Source organism: Sceloporus occidentalis, unplaced genomic scaffold (assembly GCF_023333645.1).
Source record: "Sceloporus occidentalis isolate IW3139 unplaced genomic scaffold, rSceOcc1.0.p SCAF_3, whole genome shotgun sequence".
NCBI classification, from domain to species: domain Eukaryota; kingdom Metazoa; phylum Chordata; class Lepidosauria; order Squamata; family Phrynosomatidae; genus Sceloporus; species Sceloporus occidentalis.
Genome location: NW_028316983.1, coordinates 82,041,337 through 82,065,484, shown reverse-complemented (window position 1 = coordinate 82,065,484; position 24,148 = coordinate 82,041,337). Strand labels below are relative to the sequence as shown.

Genomic DNA, 24,148 nt, shown 5'->3' with positions numbered 1-24,148 from the left:
TAACCCTGCAACTGGATCTTCACTTCAGATAGGTAGTATATTACCTCTTAGTTACCCTGCAACACACTGTTAATTCCTACCTTTCCATCGTTAGTTCGTGTGTGTGTGTGGGCATGAAAAAGTGTGTGTCTGTGCGTGAACTCCCTTTCTATATAAACTAAATTAATTTGGACACTGTCTCTGGAGTTCTCTGAGTATGGAACTATTATAAAAAGGCGGAGATCCTGGCTTTATGTTACTGAAGCCCTCTTGCTGCTTCCTATTGAGCTAAATTAATTTCCCCATCAAGTACAATTTGTGGGTGCCCTGTCGGGACGCCCTGCAATTACGTAACACTGGCTAAAATTAGATTGCTTGTATTAGAAGTCACATAGTACAACATTTTTACTTTTTAAATCGGTTTTAAGGCCTGCCTGCATTGTATTGTTTAATGTTTTTTTTAAAAAATAGCCATTTTTGAGAACCAGAAGTAGGCTTCTGGGAAGTTTGAGCTTCAGTTTTATTTTTTGGTAATCCTTTTGACACATGGATGGTTTCTGGGCATAAAAGTGGACCTCGGATCTGCTACAGTTGCCCACCCCTGCTTTATAAACACACAGGCTTACCATATTCCAGTCCATCATATCCAGGTATCTAATTTGCATACTATACAAGTTATTATAATTAAGCATATAATTAATTTGCTTTCTGATCATGAAAATTCAACATACATTAACTACTGCACTTTCTACCATTTTCTACTGTTTCAACATCAGCACCAGTACCAAGCTAAAAGCTGTTTCCCCCCCATCTTCTTTTTACCCCTAGCTGGTGTGATGAGGAGACTTCCAAGCAGCCCCAGAGTAAGGGGACTCCCTTTACTATTTTACTATTTTAACTGTTGTAAGCCGCTTTGATTGTTTTAAAGAAAAGTGCGGTATAAATGAAAGTTTTATTATTTTATTATTATTTATTAGGCTATTAGGAAACAAAGTCCTAGGCTCAAGCTGCCAGCACAATCAGGACACAACATAAGGCCATTATGTACTCCTCTTTTCTTTTCCCACCTTCTGGGCCTTTTGGAGGAAGGCGGGAGGGATGCTACTCCTGTGCAGTAGCAACCAGAGCCTGCAAGGCAAGATGAAGCTCCCACTAATGTCAATCTTCTTGCACAGTTTCCTGCTTCCTAACATTTTAATCTATCCATCTGCTTTTGACGCAGGAGAAATCCAGGACTTACTGCTTCAACTGGCCCAGCCAGCCAGGACATTTTAGACCCTTCAATACAGGATTTTCCATGTTCTCTGGGACAAATGCCAACCCGACAAGCACACAGTAAGCAGAAAATCAACACTTGTATCTTTTACAAACCATGGAAATGCAACTAGGTAATATCTGGAAGCTCTGCTTGTTACACAACTGGCAAAAATAAAGGAGTTTTGCCATTAAAAAGAAAAATGTGGCAGTTCAATATAGGGTGGATCAAGATGAGGAAATGTTGTTAAAGGCTGTAATATTTGTACCTGTAGTTCTTGGTTTCATTTGGAAGAGTCAGATAACATTCCTTTCATCCTGGGACATTCTCTAGGACCTCCAAGGCAAAACCACACTTTTTTGTGCCCACCCCTCACAAGTTTTACCTCCATGTTCTGTTGTATCCCAGAATAGTTCAAGATAAACACTACCCCTTTTGTTCTAGCCAGTTTTAAAAGAATCAGGAGGTGATGGCCCCTGTCTGAATGCAGAGGCAACCACTGGGACAGTATGTTTTGGCACGTTCTGGATCTTTTTTTTCCTTTAGTCTGGAACTGCCCATATTTTCATTCAGATACTGACCAAAAAAGAAGGATAAAATGAAACCAAGAGATGAAAAACAAACCTGAAAAACACAATGTAGTGGATAGCATCCAAGATATGAACCAAACATCTTTTTAATGGCAAACATACTAGAGGTGATTTAAAAAAAAAAAAAAGAAAACAAAAAAATAATGGTTGGAAATGAACTGAAAGAAGATTACAAATACTATGGAAGCAAAGATGTCCTTAGTAGTTACTAGTTGGCTTGGAAAGCAATTAAGTCCTCACATGACTAACTTTGACCATCTCATCTTCCCGTGAGGAGCTATGTGTCTAAAATTGCTTCCACGTGAAAATCTCCAAAGTTACCATGCCGTCAGTAAAAATGTTAGTTCTAATGGGTTTCCTTTTACGTGTAATGAGATTTTCACGTGGGCAAAATCTGAGACAAATAACTTCCCTTGTAAAAATGAAGCAATGAAGTCATTGCTTGAGGACTCTTATCACCTCAAAATAAACATGTGACTCAGTCCTAATACTCCCACGTCACAATCCAAAAAACAAAACAAAATGAAAACCTAAGAAAATAAGCTGATCCTTTTCATCTCATAGGATCCAAATATAGTCTCAGTAGTTCCATTCTTCCACTGATCATATTTTCAGCTGAAAATCATTTTGGCTGCTCCTTTCCCTTTCTAAGGCTGGGTTAATTAATACAGTAACCACAACCAATGCTCTAAAAATGAATTGAGTTATGGTTGTGTTTTCTTTTGTTTTTGCAACCTATCCAATAACTACCCCACTAGTCACTTGAGGTTTTCATTTCCCACTGTATAACAAATTCAAGGAGAACATGGTGATTCCCTCCTAAGAATCCCACCCTATTAAGCAGGCCATCACTGTTAGTTAGGATCAGATCTAAAATAGCTAATCCCCTTGTTGCCTCTTCCACCTTCTGGACAATGAAATTGTCTACAAGGCAAGTAAGGAATTTGTTGGTCTTTATATTCTTGGTGGAGTTTGACTTCCACAAAATATCAGGATAGTCTAATTCTCCCATTACTACTCTAGTTTTCCTTTCTGAATGTGTAGTCATCTGTTCCAGGAAGGCATCCTCCAAGTTCTCAATCTGTCTTGGGTACTGTAGTAGATTCTCACAATGACATCCCTGTTGTTTCTCTCCCCCTTATTTTTACCCAGATGCTCTCAATCCTGTTTCCCCATGGGATCTTCCAAGATTTAAGTCATGGATCTCTTCACAGGTGTAAATACCCTTGACATATAATGATGCTACTGCTCTTTTCCTTTTTGTTCTGTTTCTCTGAAATAGGATATACTCATCTATTACTACATTCCAATCATGAGACTCATCTCATTAGGTTTCACTGATACCTATTATATTTGTTTTGCTTGTTAAAGGTTCACATTCATCTAATTTCCCATACTTCATGCATTTCCAAATATGCTTTCCATCCATACCTTATATATAGTTGGGGAGGGGTTCTTTGGAAAAAGCTCATCCTATAATTAGACAAAGTAAGGCAGCTTTAGATGCTGGGGAGCAAGAAAAGGGATTGTAAGGTACTGGCAGCCTTTTATTCTCTTGTGAGGTGAAGATCACTGTCTCATTATGTTTGACCCCTGGATCAGAAACAAGTATCAACAATCTGCTAAACAAAGAATCCTCAATTTGCTATGAAGTGGCATAGATCCATGGTGGTCTGATGGTTACAAAACTGACTCACTCGAGCAGTGTGCACTCTTTTAGGAGTTTTTTTCACACTAGCAAGATCCCACGGGGAAACAGGATTTAAATGAGAGTTAGAGAAAACCCAGAAATGCCCAAAGCTTATCACACGATGTCACTGTTAACATGAAATGATGCGAAGTAAAACTGAAGTTAAACTGGAGAAAAATGACAGCTTTTTACTTTCAGGAAATTCCAAAAGTAAAAAGGTGGTGTTTTTCTCTGTTTTAACTTCAGTTTAACTTCACGTCATTTCACTTTAGCAGCAATTCGGTGTGATAAACTTCCCAAATTTGCATGTTGTTTAAATTCAAATTTAATTTAACTCTTGTTTAAATCCCGTTTTCTCACAGGATCTCACCAGTCTGGTAAAGCTTAGTCACATTTAGTCCAAGATTTTGACTCTCTTGCAGTCCTATTTTTTTTTCTCTTGTTAATGCTTCAGGTTCTGTATGCATTGTGACAGTTTTATACGATGTTCATCTTCAGCAAATGAGTATCAGCACAAGAACTGGGGAACTGTGCTCTTCCTCTTGTGATACAAAATTGTATGAAGAGATTAGCTAATAGTTACATGTAATGGCAATGTGTTACGCTCCTTGTCCATAAATTGAACAAGTTAGAATCTGACATACTACCCTTTTCTTTTACAGAGGAAATCAAAGAGAAGGAAATCTCATAGGGTGTGCTGGACTTTCCACCTCTCATATCCATCTCTAGATAGGACTTTGTAATTCAAAGTCCTGGTCTTCTCAAACATGATGCTACCTTGCTTCTCTATTCTGCTTGTTGTGGCATGCTATAATACTGACCTGCAGCGGGTTGGGCAACTTGATGGACTGCAAATCCCATCATTCTGTCTACTATTGCTAGAGAACATGGGAAGTCAATCAACACTGAGGAGGTCACAAGTTGTACACACTGTTCTATGGATTAATTTGTCTGCTGTTTTTCAATCAGAAGTTCTACCTTCATTTGGGACAAATTAGAGACAAAACTATGCATGTCAGTCAAACAGTTAGTAATGGTGTGAATAGTTTTTAGCCTAAATATGAAAAGTGGGTGTTCCAGATTTGATCAGGACCCTGGCATTGAAAGAAGACCCATAATACTGGGAAGGTCATCAGGAATTTGTCAAATGATCACAATGGCTTCTCTCATTCAAAGTCTAAAATAATAAAAGAAAGTGCCCTTACTAATCACTTTCATGACAATTTCAATAGAGAGCAGGGTTTGTAAAGTTATTTTTCTACTACTGCTTCCAGAATCCCCCAACCAGTATGGCTTTGTCTGTATTCTGGGAGCTGTAGTCCAAAAACCAACTTTCCCAAGTTGAGATAGGAAATAAAGGTGCTACAGTACATCCAAGCTGGCAGAAATACCTAGAAGAGAAAGTCACTTGTCACTCCAAAATCTCTACTCTTCAAATGCTTCTCAGCAGTTCCTCAGCTAAATGGCCATTTTGTGCCCATGTTCCCATGGAGCTCTGTCTACCAAGTTCTGGGTCTTCGGGGGGAAACACACACCACTATGCATATAATATCTATATGATTGTCAATTGATCATCAGTTTATTAAATAAGTTTCAGAAACACTGTTTTCCAGAGATGCATTCTGTATCATGTTGTTGTCCTGTATCAGTATATGCCTGTGTAAGTAGTGCTGCTACTTAGATTTTACTTTTAAAAGTTTCAACATATCCTGGATGGTCCTCCAAAGCATCTAGATACACAAGGCATACTGTATATATATGAGCCATGCATGGAAAAGCAATGTAGAGACTTGCCTTTGATCTTTTGTCAGCAATTCCTACAAAAGACAATACAATGGTTTAATACTTTAATAGTTATTTGCTCCCATTCTAAACCAGCTTGCCACAGGAAAAGACAGTAGTCAATAGCAATTTAGATTCTCAACAAGCAGTGAATGAGGTCTCTAGATCATCCGTCACATGAGCCAATACTCTCATAGCTAGGTGGTGGTGTGTCACAGACAACAACTGCTTCATCCCACGATCCTGACTCTCGATTTGGTAGAATACTCCGGAACAAAATAGTATCAGAGGAACTGCGTCTGCGGCCTCCATGGCACATGCTGCTTTCATCCACCACTTGATATAAAGAGGAGTTGCTTTCTTTCAAAATATGAGATTCTGTGTAACTTGGAGCATTTCCAGCAGGCTGACAATTCAAAGCTTCCTCATAGGTGGGAACATTACTGGCTTCCCAGGTGCTGAAACAAAACCATGTAAAAAACAACAATAATGAATGTTGTGACCTGCCTGCATCTGTACAACACCAAGACACGTGTGCAGTTGTGCATATTATGTTCTACACCAAATGTCTTTGACTGTTTGGCTAAGGACAGAGAAGAGTTAGCTTGGAAGGCTGTATTCATATACTGTACTGTATCCAGCAACCATTAATGAAAGGATTTTGGCTCTGTTATCTATCTCTATTATCAGGTGTGTCAAGCCTACTGATCAAATGATTGAAATACTTAATATCCCCAGGCAAGACTCTTGCTCTCCCAGTATGTCATCCTGCAGTTAGCAAACAAAGTAGTATTGGATAGGAAATGGCTAAAATGCAAAAGGTCAGCTCATTATTTCTGTGATTTCTTTCTTAAGCAGCTGCCTGTCTGAGACATTACTGTTTTTTTAAACAAAGTAAAATCTTTAGGAAGTCCAGATGGACATTCTTTTGTTTATAAGGTCCCTTCTGGTTCAAAGGAACTTCTGGGCCCTAAGCTTACTTACCCACTTCAAATCCTTTAACAAGATCCCAGATTCAAGGGTAATTTCTTCTGTGGATGGAATATACCTGAAGCTTCAATCAAGAGCTCTGAGAGATGGCTTATGGAGGCATCATGCTGGTTTACTGCCTAAGCCTACATGTTGCTCTTAAGCTGAAATCACCTTTTTAGATCACACGCAGAATCTGGGATTTTGGTTATACAATTATTTTTAGGTTATTCTTTCTATAATAGTTTTCTGACTTAAAGGACCTTGGTTAGCTTGCCTTCCTCTTTTACTACTGCACCTAGGTGTTGCTTCTGTTGCTTCTCCCCATGAAAGTCCAGTGGAACCAAGAAGGAACAGCAGCTTTTGTCATCTCAAAAATCTCTTTTGAGAAGTACTTCCTCTACACATTGTAACTCCCCAATTCATCTCCCTTTTCTCTAATGGGTGTGTGTAAGAGAGTTTTTCAACCCTGTCTCTTTTTAGCAGCCCTAAATTTCAGATTGCTTAACCTCAAACCTTCCCAGCCTTGCAAATTTCCTTATTTGGGTCAGTATTTCCCTATCCTAAGGCAACTGTTCTCTTTTAGGTACTTATTTGTATCTTGCATGCACTATTTTTATCATTTATGAAGTTCTACCATAGTATTTGCTACTCGCCAATGCAATTATTGTGTGTATTCAGTAAAATCCCCCTTTTAGATACTTGTATGTATGGTTTACTGACTCCAGTTTACTTAAGACACACTATTGCTAAATGTCACTAAACCCTTTAAAGGCATATATACGCAGAGCATGGATAAATTCACATATGTGCTTAAAGAGCACACCTGGTAACATAATGGGGGGATTGAAAAGATCTATATTTCATTGTAAAGTAACCATTGCAAAGATTGCTTTGTGTCATTTTTCAAATCTCAGCATAGACTAATTTCATGTGTCCATTAAGAATAATTTCACATATTATATTAAGAGCACCAGTGAAGCCAAAGTTCAATGCAAACTTACATGGGAATAAAACCTTTCCAAGAAAATTACATGATAGGTTAGCCTTAAGGTTGCCATAAATTGGAAACAAATTGAAGGCACACAAAAACAAGATATGTTAGAACTAGATAAGTGGGCTAGAAGCTGGATAAGTGATATATGAGAGAGGGGAAATGTTTAAATTTTTCTCTGCAACAGCTGCCTTACATTTTATTGTAGTGTCTGAAGAACAAGCATCTTTGGCCCGTTACAGACGGGCTAAAAAGTACGCGTGGAGCACGTACTAGGGTTAAGAGGGGGCGGTGCTTCTGCACTGCCTTAATCCTAGTGTGCTCCACGCGCACAAAATGATGGCAGCCATTCCACATGGCCGCCGCCATCGATACATGACGACCGCACCGCCTCCAAATGAGGCAGCGTGGTTGTGACGTATTGGGGTCGTGGCAGGGCGCCTAGGGCGCCCTTTCCGCAACCCCGGAAGGAGCTCCGTTTCAGAGCTCCTTCCTGGTTTGGTCCGCTGGGCGCAGCCTTCAGACGGCTGTGCCCAGCGGACCAAAGGAGAAAGGGGCCAAACGGCCCCTTTCTCCTTCTCTCCGCCGCCGCGGGGTGTCCTTAGGGCTTGAAGCCCCAAGGACACCCCTTTCCAGGCTGCGGGGAAGGGGCCTTTTGCCGCTTCCCCACAGCCCGGAAAGCGGCGGATCGGGCCCTCAGCGGCTGCCGCTCTAGCCGCTGAGGCCCCGATCCTGCGGGGAAAGGTGCGCCTACAGGCCGCCCCTAAGGGGCGGTCTGTAACGCACCTTTGTATACTTAAACATTTTTTTAAAAATCCAGCCATGTGACCATATTCCCACTAATTAAATGTGCATTTCATGGGCCACTCGATCACACATTGCTGTTCCTTTCTCCATTGTATCTAGTAAGCAAACATGATTTGTATATAGGCAAAACTCTCCCATAACCTTTGATCATCTCACTTCCTCTTTTTCAAGGAGAAAAGTGTTCAGGGGTGGGAACCAATAACATACTAGCATCACACATTTCACTGTGAAACAGGGCCACCTATGGAAGATATTCTTAAAATTATAGGTTCTCTCTTTTCCATTCTCTCATTGCGTAAACTGCAATGGACAAGTCATTGGGTATTAATGGGAGTTTTCATTATTACCCAATGAAATGTCCGTTACAGTTCATGTACGGGACAGAAATGGGAGAAGTGCGGGATGTGTGTGACAATCTTCCCCCTGATTGTGCTATTACCACCTTTTAATCACGTTTTAATGATGTTTGCCTCCCATGTGAAAAACTCCTAAGAAAGATAATTTTTCATTCCTGGTGTGAAAAGCATTTTCTCAAAGCCATCATCATATCACCCTTTTATACAACAGAGGTTAAATCTGTATGAGCCAAAATCAAACTTCCAGCAGTTCAGATATGGTTTTTTTTACAACCCTGTTTACTTTACTAACCTGTGGGTATTACTTTTGAAGCAAAAGGCCCAGTAACACAAAACTTCAATTCCCAACGTACATTCAGTGATTTTATGAGATTTTAAGACAATACCTTGGAAATTTGAGTTTAGGAGAGTGGGTGAGAGTTCTCTCTCAGAGTTCTACATACTTTGATTGTCTTCCTGCATGGCAGGGGGCTGAATTGATGGCCCTTGAGGTCTCCTTCAGCTCTATGATTCTACATATCTCATCAAACTACAAACCCCAGAATTCCACAGAATGCAGCCTTGGCAAGTAAAATAGCGTGAAACCAATATAACTGTATAATGCAGATATATCTCAGTCATGCCTCAACAAGCAAGTTCCTCTATCCAAAGAGTTTCCCCTCCTTCAATGGAGCCAATGGTTTGTGCCAGTTTACATTGGGATATCCCTTCAGTTCAAAGTTAAAAGCTAAGAAAGGAGTATTTTTTATTGCTTCACCATGTCACTTTGCTTCCTTACTAAACTTTGTACATACAGTAATTGAATCTCTCTTTCTCACTATTTCAGCTCTAGCAGATTAACACCTCTTGACTGCAAATACTACAGTTGGCCCAATTTTGTGGTGGCAGTCCATATTAATCCTCTGGTGTTCCACTTTTAAAGCTGGCATTGTCACATTCAGATGATGCACAGCCCAAACCTCAGTTCTGATGTGAGAAGTCCAGACCACATCTCACATGCTCTGCATACCAGCATGTCCCACATCAGAACTTGAGCATAACACACTTGCAACACACATTGGCATTCCTACCCCTGGTTTCACCTGGTGTGGAGGAGGCTGCGAGGGGGGTGGCGGCAGCCAAAAGGGCACACTCAGTCTCCTCCTTTGCCATGGCAGCGGAAGTCTCCTTGTGAGGAGGCTGGAGCTGCCACGGCAAAGCTAGGAGAGGGGTGCTCAGTCCTCTACCACCATGGCAGAGGTCTCCTTGTGAGGAGACCTGTGCCACCACAACAAGCCAGTGGAGGGGCACTTAACTCTCTCCTTTGCTGTGCTGCTGGAGGTCTCCTTGTGAGGGGCTGAACAAGCATCACCCCTTTACTACAATATAACCCAGTGTGGGCTGCACCCCCTGCACCCCCCATAGCACCACTAACAACAAAGTAGTACCACACCATACAAAATCCTTAATAATTTTTTGTACTAATGTTACTCATAAATCATAATTCCTGCATATGACTGAGTGTAATGGCAATAGTTGTGATATAAAAAAACTAGCAAAAATAAAATTATACCTTTAAATTACAATAGCATACAAACAGCCTAAATGTATCTACATATACATAGTTAAATGTGGTTGAATTGAAATACTGGTAAAAGATGATGTTTTAAAAGAAATTATTAAAATATATATATATATTAAAAATAAACATTTTAATTTTTTTAAATTAAAAATTTAAATTTAATTTTTAAAAAACCAAGGCCCTTTTCTTTCTCCTCCCACTGAGCCTCAGCCCACTCCAGCATTTTAAAAGGACACAGGTGAATGCCACAGCCAGTTTGAGGAGCAGTGGTGCGTCACTCCCCCTTAAGGTGTCACCTGGTGCCATCCACACTTAGTTATGGCACTGCAGACAGCAGCGGAGGCACAGGACCAGAGACCAAGGTAACAAGGGGAGAATAGGGCAGCTATGGGATCAGGATACTCCAGGCTGCCCTTGGAGTATTCCAGCCAGTACAGACAAGGCCCCAGTTTGTCCCCCCTTCTCCCACTTTCCCCCTTTGTCCTCAGCTTACTTCAGTTGTTGCAAACTGAAGTAAGCTGAGGACTTTTCAAAGTGGAAAGTACTTTGCACTCCATTAACTCAGCAGGGGGGAGAGGAAAGGAGGAGCAGAGTTTTGCCCATCCCAAGAGGCTCAAGCAAGTGCAAACTGCTGCAGTCTTTCCTAGCTTGTGTGTTCTTCCACATTTATAACTTTTACTATCATGACATCACTCTGACGTTGCTTGGCCACATTTTTCATCTTTAAAATGTCAGTGGGTACGTGACTGTTACTCAACAAGTGGCTCAAACAGCCCACTATCCCTATCAAGTATGGTCACAAAAATCTTGCTAACCTGCAGGTCTGCTTTTCAAGAGGCTCAACAGTGGAGTAAAGAAGGTCCCTGGAAAAATGGTACTGATAATGACGAGAAACTATTCCAGTGTTGGCTGACCACAGGAGGCCAAAAAGGAGCAGGAGGCCACCAATTCCACAACAGAAGAAGCTGATGGACCTGAGCATTGCATTTGAGGAGGTAGAGCTTGTCCCTGATTCAGCTTCTCCATGAGGCAGGACCTTCAGGTCACTACTGGAGGCAGTCACCCCCATCTCACCATCACTCCACCATGCAAAACAAAGTGTCCCTATTACCAGCAAGATAGCTCCAGTGATGGTCACTCCATGACGCAATGAAGCTGTTACCATTTTAAAGACCAAGGCCTACACAGAACAAAAGTCTTCACAGCAAGTCAGGTCTGACACTCTGGTCCATGCTGGAGGGAAAGAGGAAGAAGAAGAAATCATGAACATATACAGTTTGTATGACTGAAAAATAAAAACACAAACCCTGATTTCAAAGAGAGTCCATACAGTTGACTATGTGGCTTTTAAAATCTTTGAGCTTACCCCTTGAATTGTCCAAATTTGGCAGGGATAGCCCTGATTAAAGTGCTGTCAACCCAACTTTTCAGCTGCATTAAAAAGTCCATTTCTCTTCTCTTGTATCGCTTTCTCCCTTTACCCTTAGCTTACTTCAATTGTTGCAAACCATATTCAAAGTGCAAAAGTAGTTTGCACTGAATTAACCCAGTAGGGGCAAGGGTATGAGGGTGTGGAATCTTTCCCTTCCCAGTAGACTCAGGAAAAATCAAACTGCTGCAGCCTCACCTAGCTTGTGTGCTCTTCCTCATTAATAGCTGCCATCCTGACCACACTCTAGTGTTGCTTGGCGACACATTTTCATCTGTGAAATGTTGGAAAATATGTCCATGTCACCTCCTTAATGGCAACAAGTATAAAATAACATTTTCAGTCTTTATTTCAACAGATAGCTGCTTCTTTTGAGGCAAAAATTATCACATTAATTTTTGACATTTCATGTCAAATCTTGTTGGATCATAAATATTAATACACTTTCTTATCATACATATATAAAAACTAGTTCCTGAGTTCCAGTTCCCTCTGTCACATTCTAGTGATTCTAAGGACTGAAATCCATATGTTTATAGTCCACAGTTTAAGATGCATCATTTGTATGTAGAATGGACTATATAATAATTCATTAAGTCTGAGGTCAGCTCCTCTACTGTTAACACTAGAATTCAACATAAGGGCAATAAACCTTTAGTGAACCAATGATATACAAGCTATTATCCTTTGCCCCCATATCTTGAACATCCTGCCATGATCAATACCCTCCATACTATTTAGATTCTATAGTGAAGGCTGCACATGATGTACCCATAGATCTAGTCTATGGTGTGATTTGATCACTGCAGTTGTGTGGCTGAGTCAATCATGATGAGAAAAAAATGCTTCATATGAATCAGACCTTAATCACAAATATATTTAGTCTCAAATTAAATGGAAAGGCAAAATGAAATAGAGACAGAAAGATGGATATCCCAAAAGCTATATTATTTAGCCCAACAATAAAGAATCTTATGCAAGATGCACAAATTCAATTACTAGAAGAAAGCCTTTAATATTTAGATTTTTAAAAATTATTATTATTAAACACCTATTAAAATTCTATAATTCTATAAGTAAGCACTGCACAAAATAACTATAGAGTATAGTTCAGTCTGAAGGTATACTTTAGAATATGACAGAAGTGTGTATGGGCTGTGTTTGCTAAGAAATCTTTTAACAGTGAATAGTCACATCTGTTTGTTCATTCTGTAATACATATCTAACATCTGATGCATATCTGAGTTTCAAATATTTTTTTTCCAGAAAAACAATATTAACTTGGCATCTAACACAAATGAACCTGTATATTGCACATGAGCAGAGCTAGCTGGGTGGAAAGGAGAATTATGTCAGGCTGAAAGAGATCCTTCATGATCTTATCCATGTTTAATGAAGAAATGTGATGAAATCAGATGTATTGGAACTGAAGATAGGCTGGATAACTCTGACATTAATCAACCTTGTGTATCTTTCAAGATATGTCTCTCTGGCATAGCCCAATGATCCTTGATTCAGGTCAACGCGAGACTCCTGCTAAGTCAGTTCTGCCCCATACATAATTTCCAAGGGCCTTCAGTAGGTATTACAAAATCTAAGAAGCAGTAGTCATCTGTACCTGAACAAATTCAAAATTAACACCTTGGTGCTACATAAGTTGTTTCCACTCTCCTCTCACTCACATGTCTGGGTTCTTCTCCCTTCCTTTAATTTGACTTCTAAAAAATCTAGCTGGCTCTTACATTTTGCAAGAGCCAGTGTGGTATAGTGGTTTGAGCAATGGACTACAATGCTGGAGACCAGGGTTTGAATCCTCACTCTGCCATGGAAACCCACTGGGTGATCTTGGGCAAGTCACTTTCTCTCAACTTCAGAGGAAGGCAAAAGCAAACCTCCTCTGAAAAAATATTGCCAAGAAAACCCTGTCACCATAAGTTGGAAATAACTTGAAGGCACACAATCAGCCCACATGCAGACTCATTTTACCTGAGACTACTGGGAGGGAAAAGATTCCACCCCCTTCTCCCCTCTCCCCTCTGCTGAATTAACTAAGTGCAAACTATTTTTGTACTTTGAACTCCTTTTGCACAAACTGAAGTAAGGTGAAGACAATGGGGAAAGTGGGGGGAAGACAATGAATCTGGGACACTTTAAATGCAGCTGAAAATATTACTACAATCTATAGTATTCCCTCTTCAGGGAGGGAAAATTTCCATCAAAATTAAAACAAGCAGTGATTAAACCATAAAAAAAAACCCTCCCTGGATCCCCTGGTGAGAAATAATTACAGACCGGTCACCCTTTTACCATTCTTGGGCAAAATGATCGAGAGGACAGTTGCCTTCCAACTCCAAGTTGTCTTGGAAGAAGCCGAATATCTGGACCCATTTCAAACTGGCTTCAGAGTGAGATACAAAGTTGAGACTGCCATGGTCACCTTAGTTGATGATCTCCGTCTCGGCATCGACAGGGGAAGTGTGACCCTGTTGGTGCTCTTGGACCATGGTATCCTCTTGGAACGCCTGAGGGAATTAGGCATTGGGGGCACTGCGCTCCAGTGGCTCCGTTCCTACCTCTTGGGTAGATTGCAGATGGTGAGGCTGGGGGGGGGGCAGTTGCTCTTCTAAAAGAGAGCTGACATCTGGAGTCCCTCAAGGCACCATCCTGTCCCCCAAGCTGTTTAACATTTACATGAAACCACTGGGTGAGATCATCCAGAGACATGGGGTGTGGTGTTATCACTACATTGATGACACTCAAATATGTTTCACTATGTCTCCGACTCTTGCATTGACTAAGAATGGCATCTCTCCTCTCAATGCCTGCCTTGAGTCAGTAATGGGCTGGATGAGGGAAAACAAACTCAAGTTGAATCCAGAGAAAATGGAGGTAATAGCGATAGGTACCCCAAGTCTGGGGAAGAAAATTTGTCAACCTGTCCTGGACAGGGTCACACTTCCCCTAAAGGACAAAGTTTGCAGTACTCTTGGACTCATCCCTGCAGTTCTCATCTTAAATAGACGAGACAGCCAGGAGTGCTTGGTATCAGCTTCAATTGATACGCCAACTGTGTCCCTACCTGGACCGAAAGGACCTTGAAGCAGTGGTACACACACTGGTAATCTCTCGTATTGATTTCTGTAATGCGCTTTACATGGGGCTACCCTTGTACCAAGTTCAGAAGCTTCAATTAGTTTAAAATATGGCAGCCAGGTTGGTCACAGATTTCTCAAGGGTTGACCATATTACACCAGTCCTAAAAGACCTTCACTGGCTGCTAATTAGCTTCCAGGCACAAAACAAGGTGTTGGTTATTACCTTTAATGCCCTACATGGCTTGGGCCCGAGTTACTTGTGGGAACACCTCTCCCTACATAATCCTCCCCGCACTCTCAGAATAACTGGGAAGAACCAGCTAGAATTACAAACAACTAGACTAGTTTCAATGTTCCAAAGAACCTTCACTGTAGTGGCTCCAAAATTATGGAACAGCCTCCCGAAAGAGACCTGTCTTATCACCTCCTTGGGTGCTTTTAAGAAGGCAGTCAAGACGGATCTCTTCCGGCGAGCTTACCTGCCTGACCTCATATAAGAAATATTGTTCCTTCCTTCTCTGAATCTATATATTTCCATTCCACTGCCAATTTTTGATAGAACTTGTTTTAACAAAATTATTAGTTAATTTTATTGTAATTTATTGTTATGCATTGTATATTTTATTGGGTTGTAATCCCGCCTCGAACCATGTGAGAGAGGCGGGAAAATATAAATAAATTATTTTATTATTTTTATTATATTCAAGTTGTGGATACTTGAATCTATGGATACGAAGGGCCAGCTATATAGGCAGATGCTGAAATTAGATCCAACTGTGTAGTGTGATCCTAGAATTAGTCCCATTACAACAACAACACACTGATTTCCAAGGAATGCCTTCCTGGGCCTTGGAAATATGAGTGCATCAATCCATTTAAAATCCTCTTGAAGGATTTGCATTATCCTGAGCTTAGGCCATAGTACCAATGGTATTACAATACCAATTAATTAACCTCATAGAGACTGCCTGCTTAAATAAATTAGATTACAGGATCAGGCTCCTTTCATATCAGATCCTACATAGATTGCTTCTTAGTTTTGTCAAGACCAGAATTTCAAAGCAGAGAGCTATAACTGAAAAGCTGAGAACTGTTTCATTAACCAAAGTGCTTCAGTCGCTGCTTCACTGACTCACACAAAAAGACAGAAAAAACTTGCTCATCCATTATATGCCAAGACTGCAGGCAATGTATGAACCAGTGTTCTAGCTCAGACTTCTCCAACTGGGTATTGGACTACATCTCACAGGACTAGGGTGAGGCCAGGGGGGTGCATCCTTATATCACAAAGCATCTAAAGAGCTGTAGAAACATTGCTCATAACAGTACAATTCTATATATACCTTTACTTAGATGCATGAGTCCTACATCGACCAGTGAAATTTACTCCCAGGTAAGTACACGTAGGATGTGAACCTCAGACTGAAAGTTGCATAATCCTCACTTTAAGTATGTGCTCAGCCAGGAACTCACTGAAAAAGCAAAAACACTGGACCTTATCACACATGGGGAGGGTTGCAGCTCAGATCCGCAGTCACTCCTGTTCTAGCAATGCAAAGCATGATGCTTTTCCACACCAGATCCAGAGTCACTCCTCTCTAGCAATTCGGACTGAGGTTAAAACGTCATGTTTTTCCACACCTGGTTGCCTTTCTGTTGTCCTTCCGAAGTGAGGGGCAAGCAAAGTCTGTTCAATTCCAAGCCAGTCACGTGATGTGGACTCAAGCAAAGGGAGTGAGTGCACATTGTATTACCACACCAGAGCATACTTTAAGGGGTCAACGATTCGAATCGGCACCTTTGCACATGCTCAGTGGGGCTCTGGATGCTGCCCTCCTTCCCTGCCCCCTCCTTAGCTGTTATCCTTCATCGGGGTCTAGGAGAAGGTAGGGGATGATGGGATAGCTCGTGGGGGTTGCGGGGGCCAGGATCAGGATGCAGTCAGAGGATGATGGGATAGGTGGCTGGGGGTTGCTGGGGCCAGGATCAGGATGCAGGAGCAGTCAGGGGATGATGGAATAGGTTGCTGGGGGTTGCTAGGGCCAGGATCAGGCTGCAGGAGCAGTCAGGGGATGATAGGATAGGTCGCTGGGGGTCCCTGGAGCCAGGATCAGGGTGCAGGAGAAGGCAGGGGATGAAGGGATAGGTTGCTGGGGGTCCCTGGAGCCAGGATCAGGATGCAGAAGGCAGGGGATGATGGGACAGGCCACTGGGTGTCCCTGGAGCCAGGATCAGGATGCAGAAGCATTCAGGGGATGATGGATTAGGTGGCACAGGGGTGAGATCAGGATGCAGGAGCATTCAGGGGATGATGGATTAGGTGGCACAGGGGTGAGATCGGGATGCAGGAGCAGTCGGGATGATGGGTTAGGTGGCACAGGGGGGAGATGGGGATGCAGGAGCAGTCAGGGGATGATGGGTTAGGTGGCACAGGGGGTGAGATGGGGATGCAGGAGCAGTCAGGGGATGATGGGTTAGGTGGCACAGGGGTGAGATCAGGATGCAGGAACAGTCAGGGGATGATGGGTTAGGTGTCAGGGTGAAGGACGGGAGCAGATCGGGGTCTAGGAGAAGGCAGGGGATGATGGGATCGGTTGGTTGGCAGAGAGGAGGAGATGGCACGAAGGAGGAGGAGGGGAAAGACAGAGCAGGACACAGGGGCCACGGGGGGTGGCATCGGAGTGCTTTTCCACACCAGACCAAATCGCAGTGCAATCGAAGGCAGCCAGGAAGCGAATTCTCTGAAGCCACTTTTTTCCGTTTTAACCAAAATGAGGGGTGACTTCAGAAACGCTGCTGAAGCAATTCGCAAGGGGCTCCCGTAGAAATCAATGGTGTCTGATAAAACGGTCCCTTTATGAAGTGAAACCACATCGTTGGAAGTGCAATCACTTCGGAAGTGAGCTGGAACTGAGCTACAAAACCACCCAAAAGCTCCGTGTGATATACTCCACTATCAAAGCAAAATAGAAAACCATGTGCTTTGCCTGCAATAGGTTACAGGTTGAATCCTGGCCATCTCCATTTAAAGGAATCAGGCACCAGCTAATCAGAAAGAAGTCACCTCTCTGCTTGAGACCCTGGAAATCTCTTGTTCAGCAGAACAGAATTTTGCGTTAGATAGAGAAATGGTTTAGCTCAGGGGTAGGCAACCTGCGGCCCGTGGGCCGGATGCGGCCCGGCGAGGCCTTGGGACTGGCCCCAGCCTGGTCCTGCCGCTGATTGCCGCCAGGGCCTTTGGCCTCTCGCGCGAGGGGCATGGTGGGGCAATTAATTGTCTATAGAAGCCTCAGAAACATGCATTTATATTAATATTTTTTTTAAAAAAATCAGCAAATTTTTTCGCGTGTCCTCCATTTTTATAAAAGTGTCCTCCATTTGAAAATTTTATCCTACATTTGTCCCGGTTTATTTATTTATTTAATTTTTTATAAAAAATTATTTAATTATTTATTTTTTGGCTTCGGCCCCCCAGTTGTCTGAGGGACAGCAACCCGGCCCCCGGCTCAAAAAGGTTGCCTACCCCTGGTTTAGCTGATATTACACTCGCTCTTGAATTTCTAGTTAGCCTTGCAGAAACCATCATAGCCACCCAACTCCCAAAGTCCTATAAAGATATTATAACACTGTACTACCATACAAGGCTGAACAGGAAAAGACTGCACATATGTCTTTGGTGTCCAATTTTTTTTTGATAGCACATCACAAAATCAAGTATTGTTAATGTTACACTATTGGCAATTTACTACACAGGGCTTGAGCCTAGAGATGGAAAAATTTGGGCAAAATTGTTTCCTTTTTATCTCCAAAATGTCTGGGAAAATGTTCCTTATGAAATTTATGAAAATATTATGGAATGTTTTCTTTTAGAATGATCAATAAAATTCTGAAAACAAAGTATTCTTATAACTATTCTGCATTATTTCTAAAATCTATGTAGAAGGTTGACTTTTGTGTAAAACTATGTAAAGTATCTCACATCACTGAAATTCTGGCTCTTCCTTTCCTTTTCTCACCTCTTTTTATGGGAACAAGTACTTTATGTCTGCTTGGCAGTATGGAGAACTAAAGGAACCAAAATGTTTTTCATTGTTTTACAAATACTGATGTTTTCTTCTGTTTTTTAACCAGGTTCCTTCCTTCTTTCTTTCTTTAATAAATAATAATAAAAGATTTATTTCTAGCCCACCCTATCACGGAGAATCTGGGTGGATTACACCAGTAAAATACATCAAGGTTACAATAAAATCCAAAAAAGAGGGGGGGGGGGAATCAATCCCTATGCCCACCCCCCAATCCCAATGCGAAAACAGGATTAAAACAATCATAATATAAAAACAGTAGAGCAATAAAAACATTCAATTAAAATTTGGAGGAAAATAGGCAGATGAGGATGTATTTTCGTAGTCGTGATCATGTTCATGTCAAGTTTGTATCCAGATCTCTATATCCAGATCTCTATATCTCAATATCTGGGGAGGGGAAACTCTTCTTTCTTTCTGCCAATTCTGCAATAACTGGAAAAATTGAAGAGATAGGTTATAATTCAGCTATTCTATACTGTTCGTGACCTTACAGATCCAATTTTAACAAAAAAATTCAAAAGGGAAATCAATTTGAAACTGTTTCTGAATTAAACTCTACTTTAAATATATCACACATAATAATTTTATACCTAACCCGGTTATGCATAATGTATTTTATGTTCCTAAAATAACTTTCAACATATAAAGGATGCTGCTGTTGCTCCCCCCCCCCTTTTCTAAAAATGCCCAATTTTCACCACCAAAAAATGGAGAAAATTATGCCACCTCTAACGGCTTCAACATTTTTGGCAACTCCAAATTAAAATGTTTCTTTTTCCCAGTATGCTTTGACAATATACTTCCACTGCAAATTCAGAGGTGCTTGTGATGATATTTAAAATCCTAAATGGCTTGGGATCTTGAGAAACAGGACCATTTATAAAAGCCTTTCGACCTCACTGATATAACTCAAATGTAAAGGGTTTTAAACTGTTTTAATCTTTTACATCTATTTTAACTTATTAATATGTTCAATATTTTTGTCTGTTTAACTTATTGTTATTTTAAATTGTTTTCATTTGCTAGTATTGATTTTACCTGTATTCTGCCCTGGGATCTTTTCTTGCAGGGCACGATAGAAATATTTAAATAAATAATAGCAATAATAATACTATTTCAGATATTAAGCTCAGTTTGAAATTATTTGAATTCGCTACTATTATTCTACACTTGTTTGTATTTTGAATTAACACAAAATATTTCCAAGTGGCTAGTTTTCAAAAGGCAGTTAAAGAGTCATTACTTTTACAAGAGTAATTTTACATAAGCAATTTTACAGGGTAATTAGGAATAATTAGTTTTACAAAAGATCTACTCCTAGTAAAAAATAGAACTAGTAAAACAGAGCTGGCCTAACTCCTCTAAAGGTAACAGATCCCATCTCACCTCAAAAGCCAAGCTGGATCAGCTGTGGCTAGTACTTAGATGGAAAACAGATAGCAGCCAGACCTAGTTCTACATGGGCAAATGCTACTAAATAATAATGCATTCATAATAATTGCAGTGTATGCAAAGATCTAGGGTGGCTTCACTATCCGAAAGGCACCAGGTCCCAGAAGCTAAACAAGATCAGCCATGGTTAGTGAGACCACCAAAGAATACCTGGTGCTGTAGGCAATATTTCAGGCAAAACAACCTCTTTGAGTATTTTTTTTTCTTTGCCAGATACAGTGATGGTGAACCTATGGCATGCGTGCCAGAGGTGGCACTCAGAACTCTCTCTGTGGGCACATGTGCCGTCGCCCCAGCACAGAGTTTGCCAGAGTTTGTTACTAGAAAGCCAGAGGGACGTGGCACTTTGCAATAAATAAGTGGGTTTTGGGTTGCAGTTTGGGCACTCGGCTGCTAAAAGGTTCGCCATCACTGCATTCAGAGGTTAGCCGTAAGTCAACAGGTAATTTCACGGCACATACACACGCACACATATCAACACAGCTGCCTGATTTCCTGGATTCTCTTTGGAGGCACCATTCTTGTCATTATGATTGCCTGCACTACAAAAGACCACCACTGTTTAAGTAACACCATCTAAACAGATATCTGCTGGCTGCAATAGATCTAAAACTGATTCTAGTAGTCTTTTTGAACACTAGAAATGTGGTACTGTATATCAACATTATTGCATTGTTACTTGGTTATTTAAAAACAGAGGTAGGTGACTTTCAGGTAATCCATAATGGGCCACAGAACTACCAAAATGCTCTTTCCCACAAAAAAACCCTAGCAGTAGCCAAAGTTTAATTCTGGAGGGGAGGGGAGGGGAATAGAATAGAAATGTAGCCCTCCCTGGCACTAAATCCAGGTATTACACCTTGCTTTAGAGGAGAATCACTGCTCCAAGAAGTGATGAGTCTCTTCTTTATGATTTTTTTCAGGGGGTGGGACTGCAAAAATGGGGAGCCAGGTCCATAATCTACATAGAATCATAGAATTGGAAGACACCTCAGGGCCATCCAGTCCAACCCCCTGCCATGCAGGAACTCACAATCAAAGCACCCCTGACAGATGGCCATCCAGCCTCTCTTTAAAAATCTCCAAAGAAGGAGACTCCACCACACTCCGAGGGAGTGTGTTCCTATTTATCTACATCGTTATCCTGCTCTCCAGCTAAAACACAGCTTACATCAGCCCTCCCAAGCACAAAAGCAAACAAACACAAAAAAATCCACAAGGTAACACAAGAATTTGATCTTACCTGGAGGCTTACAAAAGACACAGAAACGATGATCCACAAAAACGGAGCGTTGGACTTACCTGAGAGACGTCCTTTTCCAGCAGAGAAGGCCCGAGCATCCTGAGTTCGGGTGGCTCCACCCACAAGGCTCCTGATAGGCAGGTAGAAAACAAAAGAGATAACCGGGGCCTATCCTCGCCCCCGCGGGCGGAACCACCCCAGAGGAACCCCAGTTGGTTACCAGCTGAGGAGAAACTGGTCAAAGTGTAAGGAGAAAACAGAAAGGTCGCCCACCTGCGCCAGTAGGCAAATTAGGGTGGGGAGGATGCTCAGACCTTCTCTGCTGGAAAAGGATGTCTCTCAGGTAAGTCCAACGCTCCGTTTCCCAGCAGAGAAGGGGCGAGCATCCTGACTTCGGGATGTACAAAAGCAGGCCCAAAATTTAGGGTGGCCTGACTGGTGCGGAAGGCGAATCAGACACCACCTATTGTAACACCCTCCGGCCGAAGGCTGCCTCAGCTGATTGGAAAAGGTCAAGCTTGTAGTGTCTGACGAAGGTGGAAGGGGACTTCCAGGTGGCTGCTCTGCAAATCTCGGCCAGCGGGGCATTGGTGGCCAGTGCCGCCGAGGTAGCCGCACTCCTGGCTGAGTGCGTTGTGATGCCCCCTGGTGGTTGTAAGTTTAACGATTTGTAGCAGAGGACGATGCATTCTCTAATCCACCTGGCCAGGGCCGAGACTGACACCTTTTTACCTTTAGAATTAGGCCTAAAGGATATGAACAGGGCCTCCAATTTTCTAAAGGTTGTCATCCTCTTAAGATAGATCTTTATGGCCCTGCAGACGTCCAGAGTATGCCAGATCTTTTCCAAGTTTCTGGAGGGTCGTGGGCAGAAGGAAGGGAGCACAATGTCCTGGGATGTGTGGAAGACAGAGTTGACCTTAGGGACGAAGGTCGGATCAGGTCTGAGGAGGACCGAGTCTGGCCTGATGATGCACAGCTCTTTGCGGACTGAGAGGACGCCTATCTCGGAGACTCGCCTTGCTGAGGTGAGCGCCGTCAGCATTAATGTCTTGAGGGTCAGGAACTTGAGGGGCACCTCCCTCAAAGTGGGGGGGGGGGGACTGTCAAGGCCTTAAGGATCTTGTGCAGCTGCCAGGACGGGAACCGATGTTTGGTTGGAGGTGCCCTGTTGGCGACTCCTTTGAGCAATCTGCGGATATGGGGATGGAGGGCTATCCTTGCTGCGTCGTCATGGGGAAGGATGGAGGTGATGGCTGCCACCTGTCTCTTTATGGAATTAGGTCGTAGTCCCTGGATAAATCCGTCTTGGAGGAACTGAAGGACCGTAGAGACTGAAACGTTGATGAAATCTTTGTCCTTGCGTTTACACCACCTTTTAAATGCCCTGAATGTGTATTAGTAAATTCTAAGAGTGGACAGATGCCGATGACAGGATGGAATTGACCACCTCTGGAGTGTAGCCGTAGCCGCTCAGCATGTGGCGTTCAATTTCCAGGCGTGAAGCTGTAGCCAGGTTGGGTCTGGATGGTGGACCTGTCCCTGGGCTAGGAGGTCCAACCTGGCTGGTAGGGCAAAACTCTGGGTTGCCATGCTGAGGATTTCGGAGAACCAGGGTTGCTGGGGCCATGCTGGGACCACTAGTAGGACCTGAGCTTGGGTCCTGCAAATTCTGGACAGCAGCTTTGCGAGTAGAGGAGTAGGCGGGAATGCGTAGAGTAGACCTTCCGGCCAGGGACAGTTGAGAGCGTCTACTGCTTCGGCCCCCTCCGCTCGGAACCTGGAGAAGAACCTGGGTGTCTTGACGTTGGCTGGGGAGGTGAAAAGGTCCAGTACTGGCTTGCTGAACCTGTCTGTTATGGCCTGAAAAATCTCTGGATGCAGGCTCCACTCTCCGTGGTCTATGTCCATCCGGCTTAACCAGTCGGCTTTGGAGTTTAGGGATCCTTGAAGGTGTTCGGCCTCCAAGGCCGTGAGGTTGGCCTCGGCCCAGGACAGCAGGGACTGAGCTTCGAGCATCAGGGACCGGGACCTGGTTCCTCCCTGACGACTGACGTGAGCCTTTGCAGTGATGTTGTCCGTTCTTATCAGAACGGGTCTGTGGCAAATCATCTGGTTGAAGGCCTGGACAGCTAGGTGAATCGCTCGCAATTCCAGCCAGTTGATGCTGTGGGCCTGTTCCGCTAGACTCCAGCGGCCTTGGGCTAACTGTGTCCCACAGACAGCTCCCCATCCGCAGAGACTGGCATCCGTAGTTATTTGGACCCTGGGGGGTTTCCAGATCAGGAGACTGTGGTGGATTGCTTCGGCCATTGTCTTCCCCCTCATCCAGTGACAACTCCCCCTCCTCTGCCTCAGAGGCTGAGGAATCACAGGTATGCTCAGAGACCTCTTCGTCTGAAGAGTGGGAAGAGCGGGGACACTTGCGTGAAGAACCCCTGGCAAATCTGGGCCATTTGGCAGGTGGCCGATAAGAGTGCTTGGAGTTGGAGAAGGAGCCGGCTTCATCCTCCTCCTCCCCTGAACTATGAGGCAATTCCTGGAGGCCTAGTTGGCTGGTTGAAGGCTCTGATGGCCTGTCGCCACCAGACGGCACTGCGGTGTCTCTATTGCAGCCCTCTCACCCTCCGCACCGACAGCGCTCCCTAGTGGAGCGGGTCTCCTTGTTAGCCCCCTGGGAGGTGGTGGAGGGATCCCCCCGCCCCCCCCAGAGCGGCCTCTCTCAGCCGCAGCCCCTGAGGCTTGATCATGGTGAAGGGCGTCCCCAAGATGGTGGTGCCATACGTCCTCCTCGCTGTCCTCCGGTGTCTCCGGTGAGGGCTCTCTCTCGTCAGACCCTGGCCGGGTTGTTTGGGAGGCCC

At 43.0% G+C, this 24,148-nt stretch overlaps 1 protein-coding gene across 3 annotated transcripts in view; it reads right to left on the bottom strand.

Annotated features, from left to right (window-relative positions):
* Nucleotides 1-5,021: 5,021 nt before the first annotated feature.
* The window catches only part of TMEM61 (transmembrane protein 61), a 28,701-nt gene continuing 9,574 nt past the window's right edge, over nt 5,022-24,148 (bottom strand). The window contains exons 1-3 of one of the 3 annotated variants that reach the window (XM_089518676.1): nt 15,851-16,365; nt 10,799-11,216; nt 5,022-5,754 (exon numbers count right to left, since the gene is read on the bottom strand). In XM_089518676.1, the coding sequence (XP_089374802.1) occupies nt 5,463-5,754; nt 10,799-11,148 (642 nt within the window). In that variant the 5' untranslated portion in view covers nt 11,149-11,216; nt 15,851-16,365 and the 3' untranslated portion in view covers nt 5,022-5,462. Of the gene's footprint in view, nt 5,755-10,798; nt 11,217-11,610; nt 11,688-15,850; nt 16,366-24,148 lie in introns of those variants that run through there. The other 2 variants (XM_089518675.1, XM_089518674.1) reach the window with 2 other exon arrangements.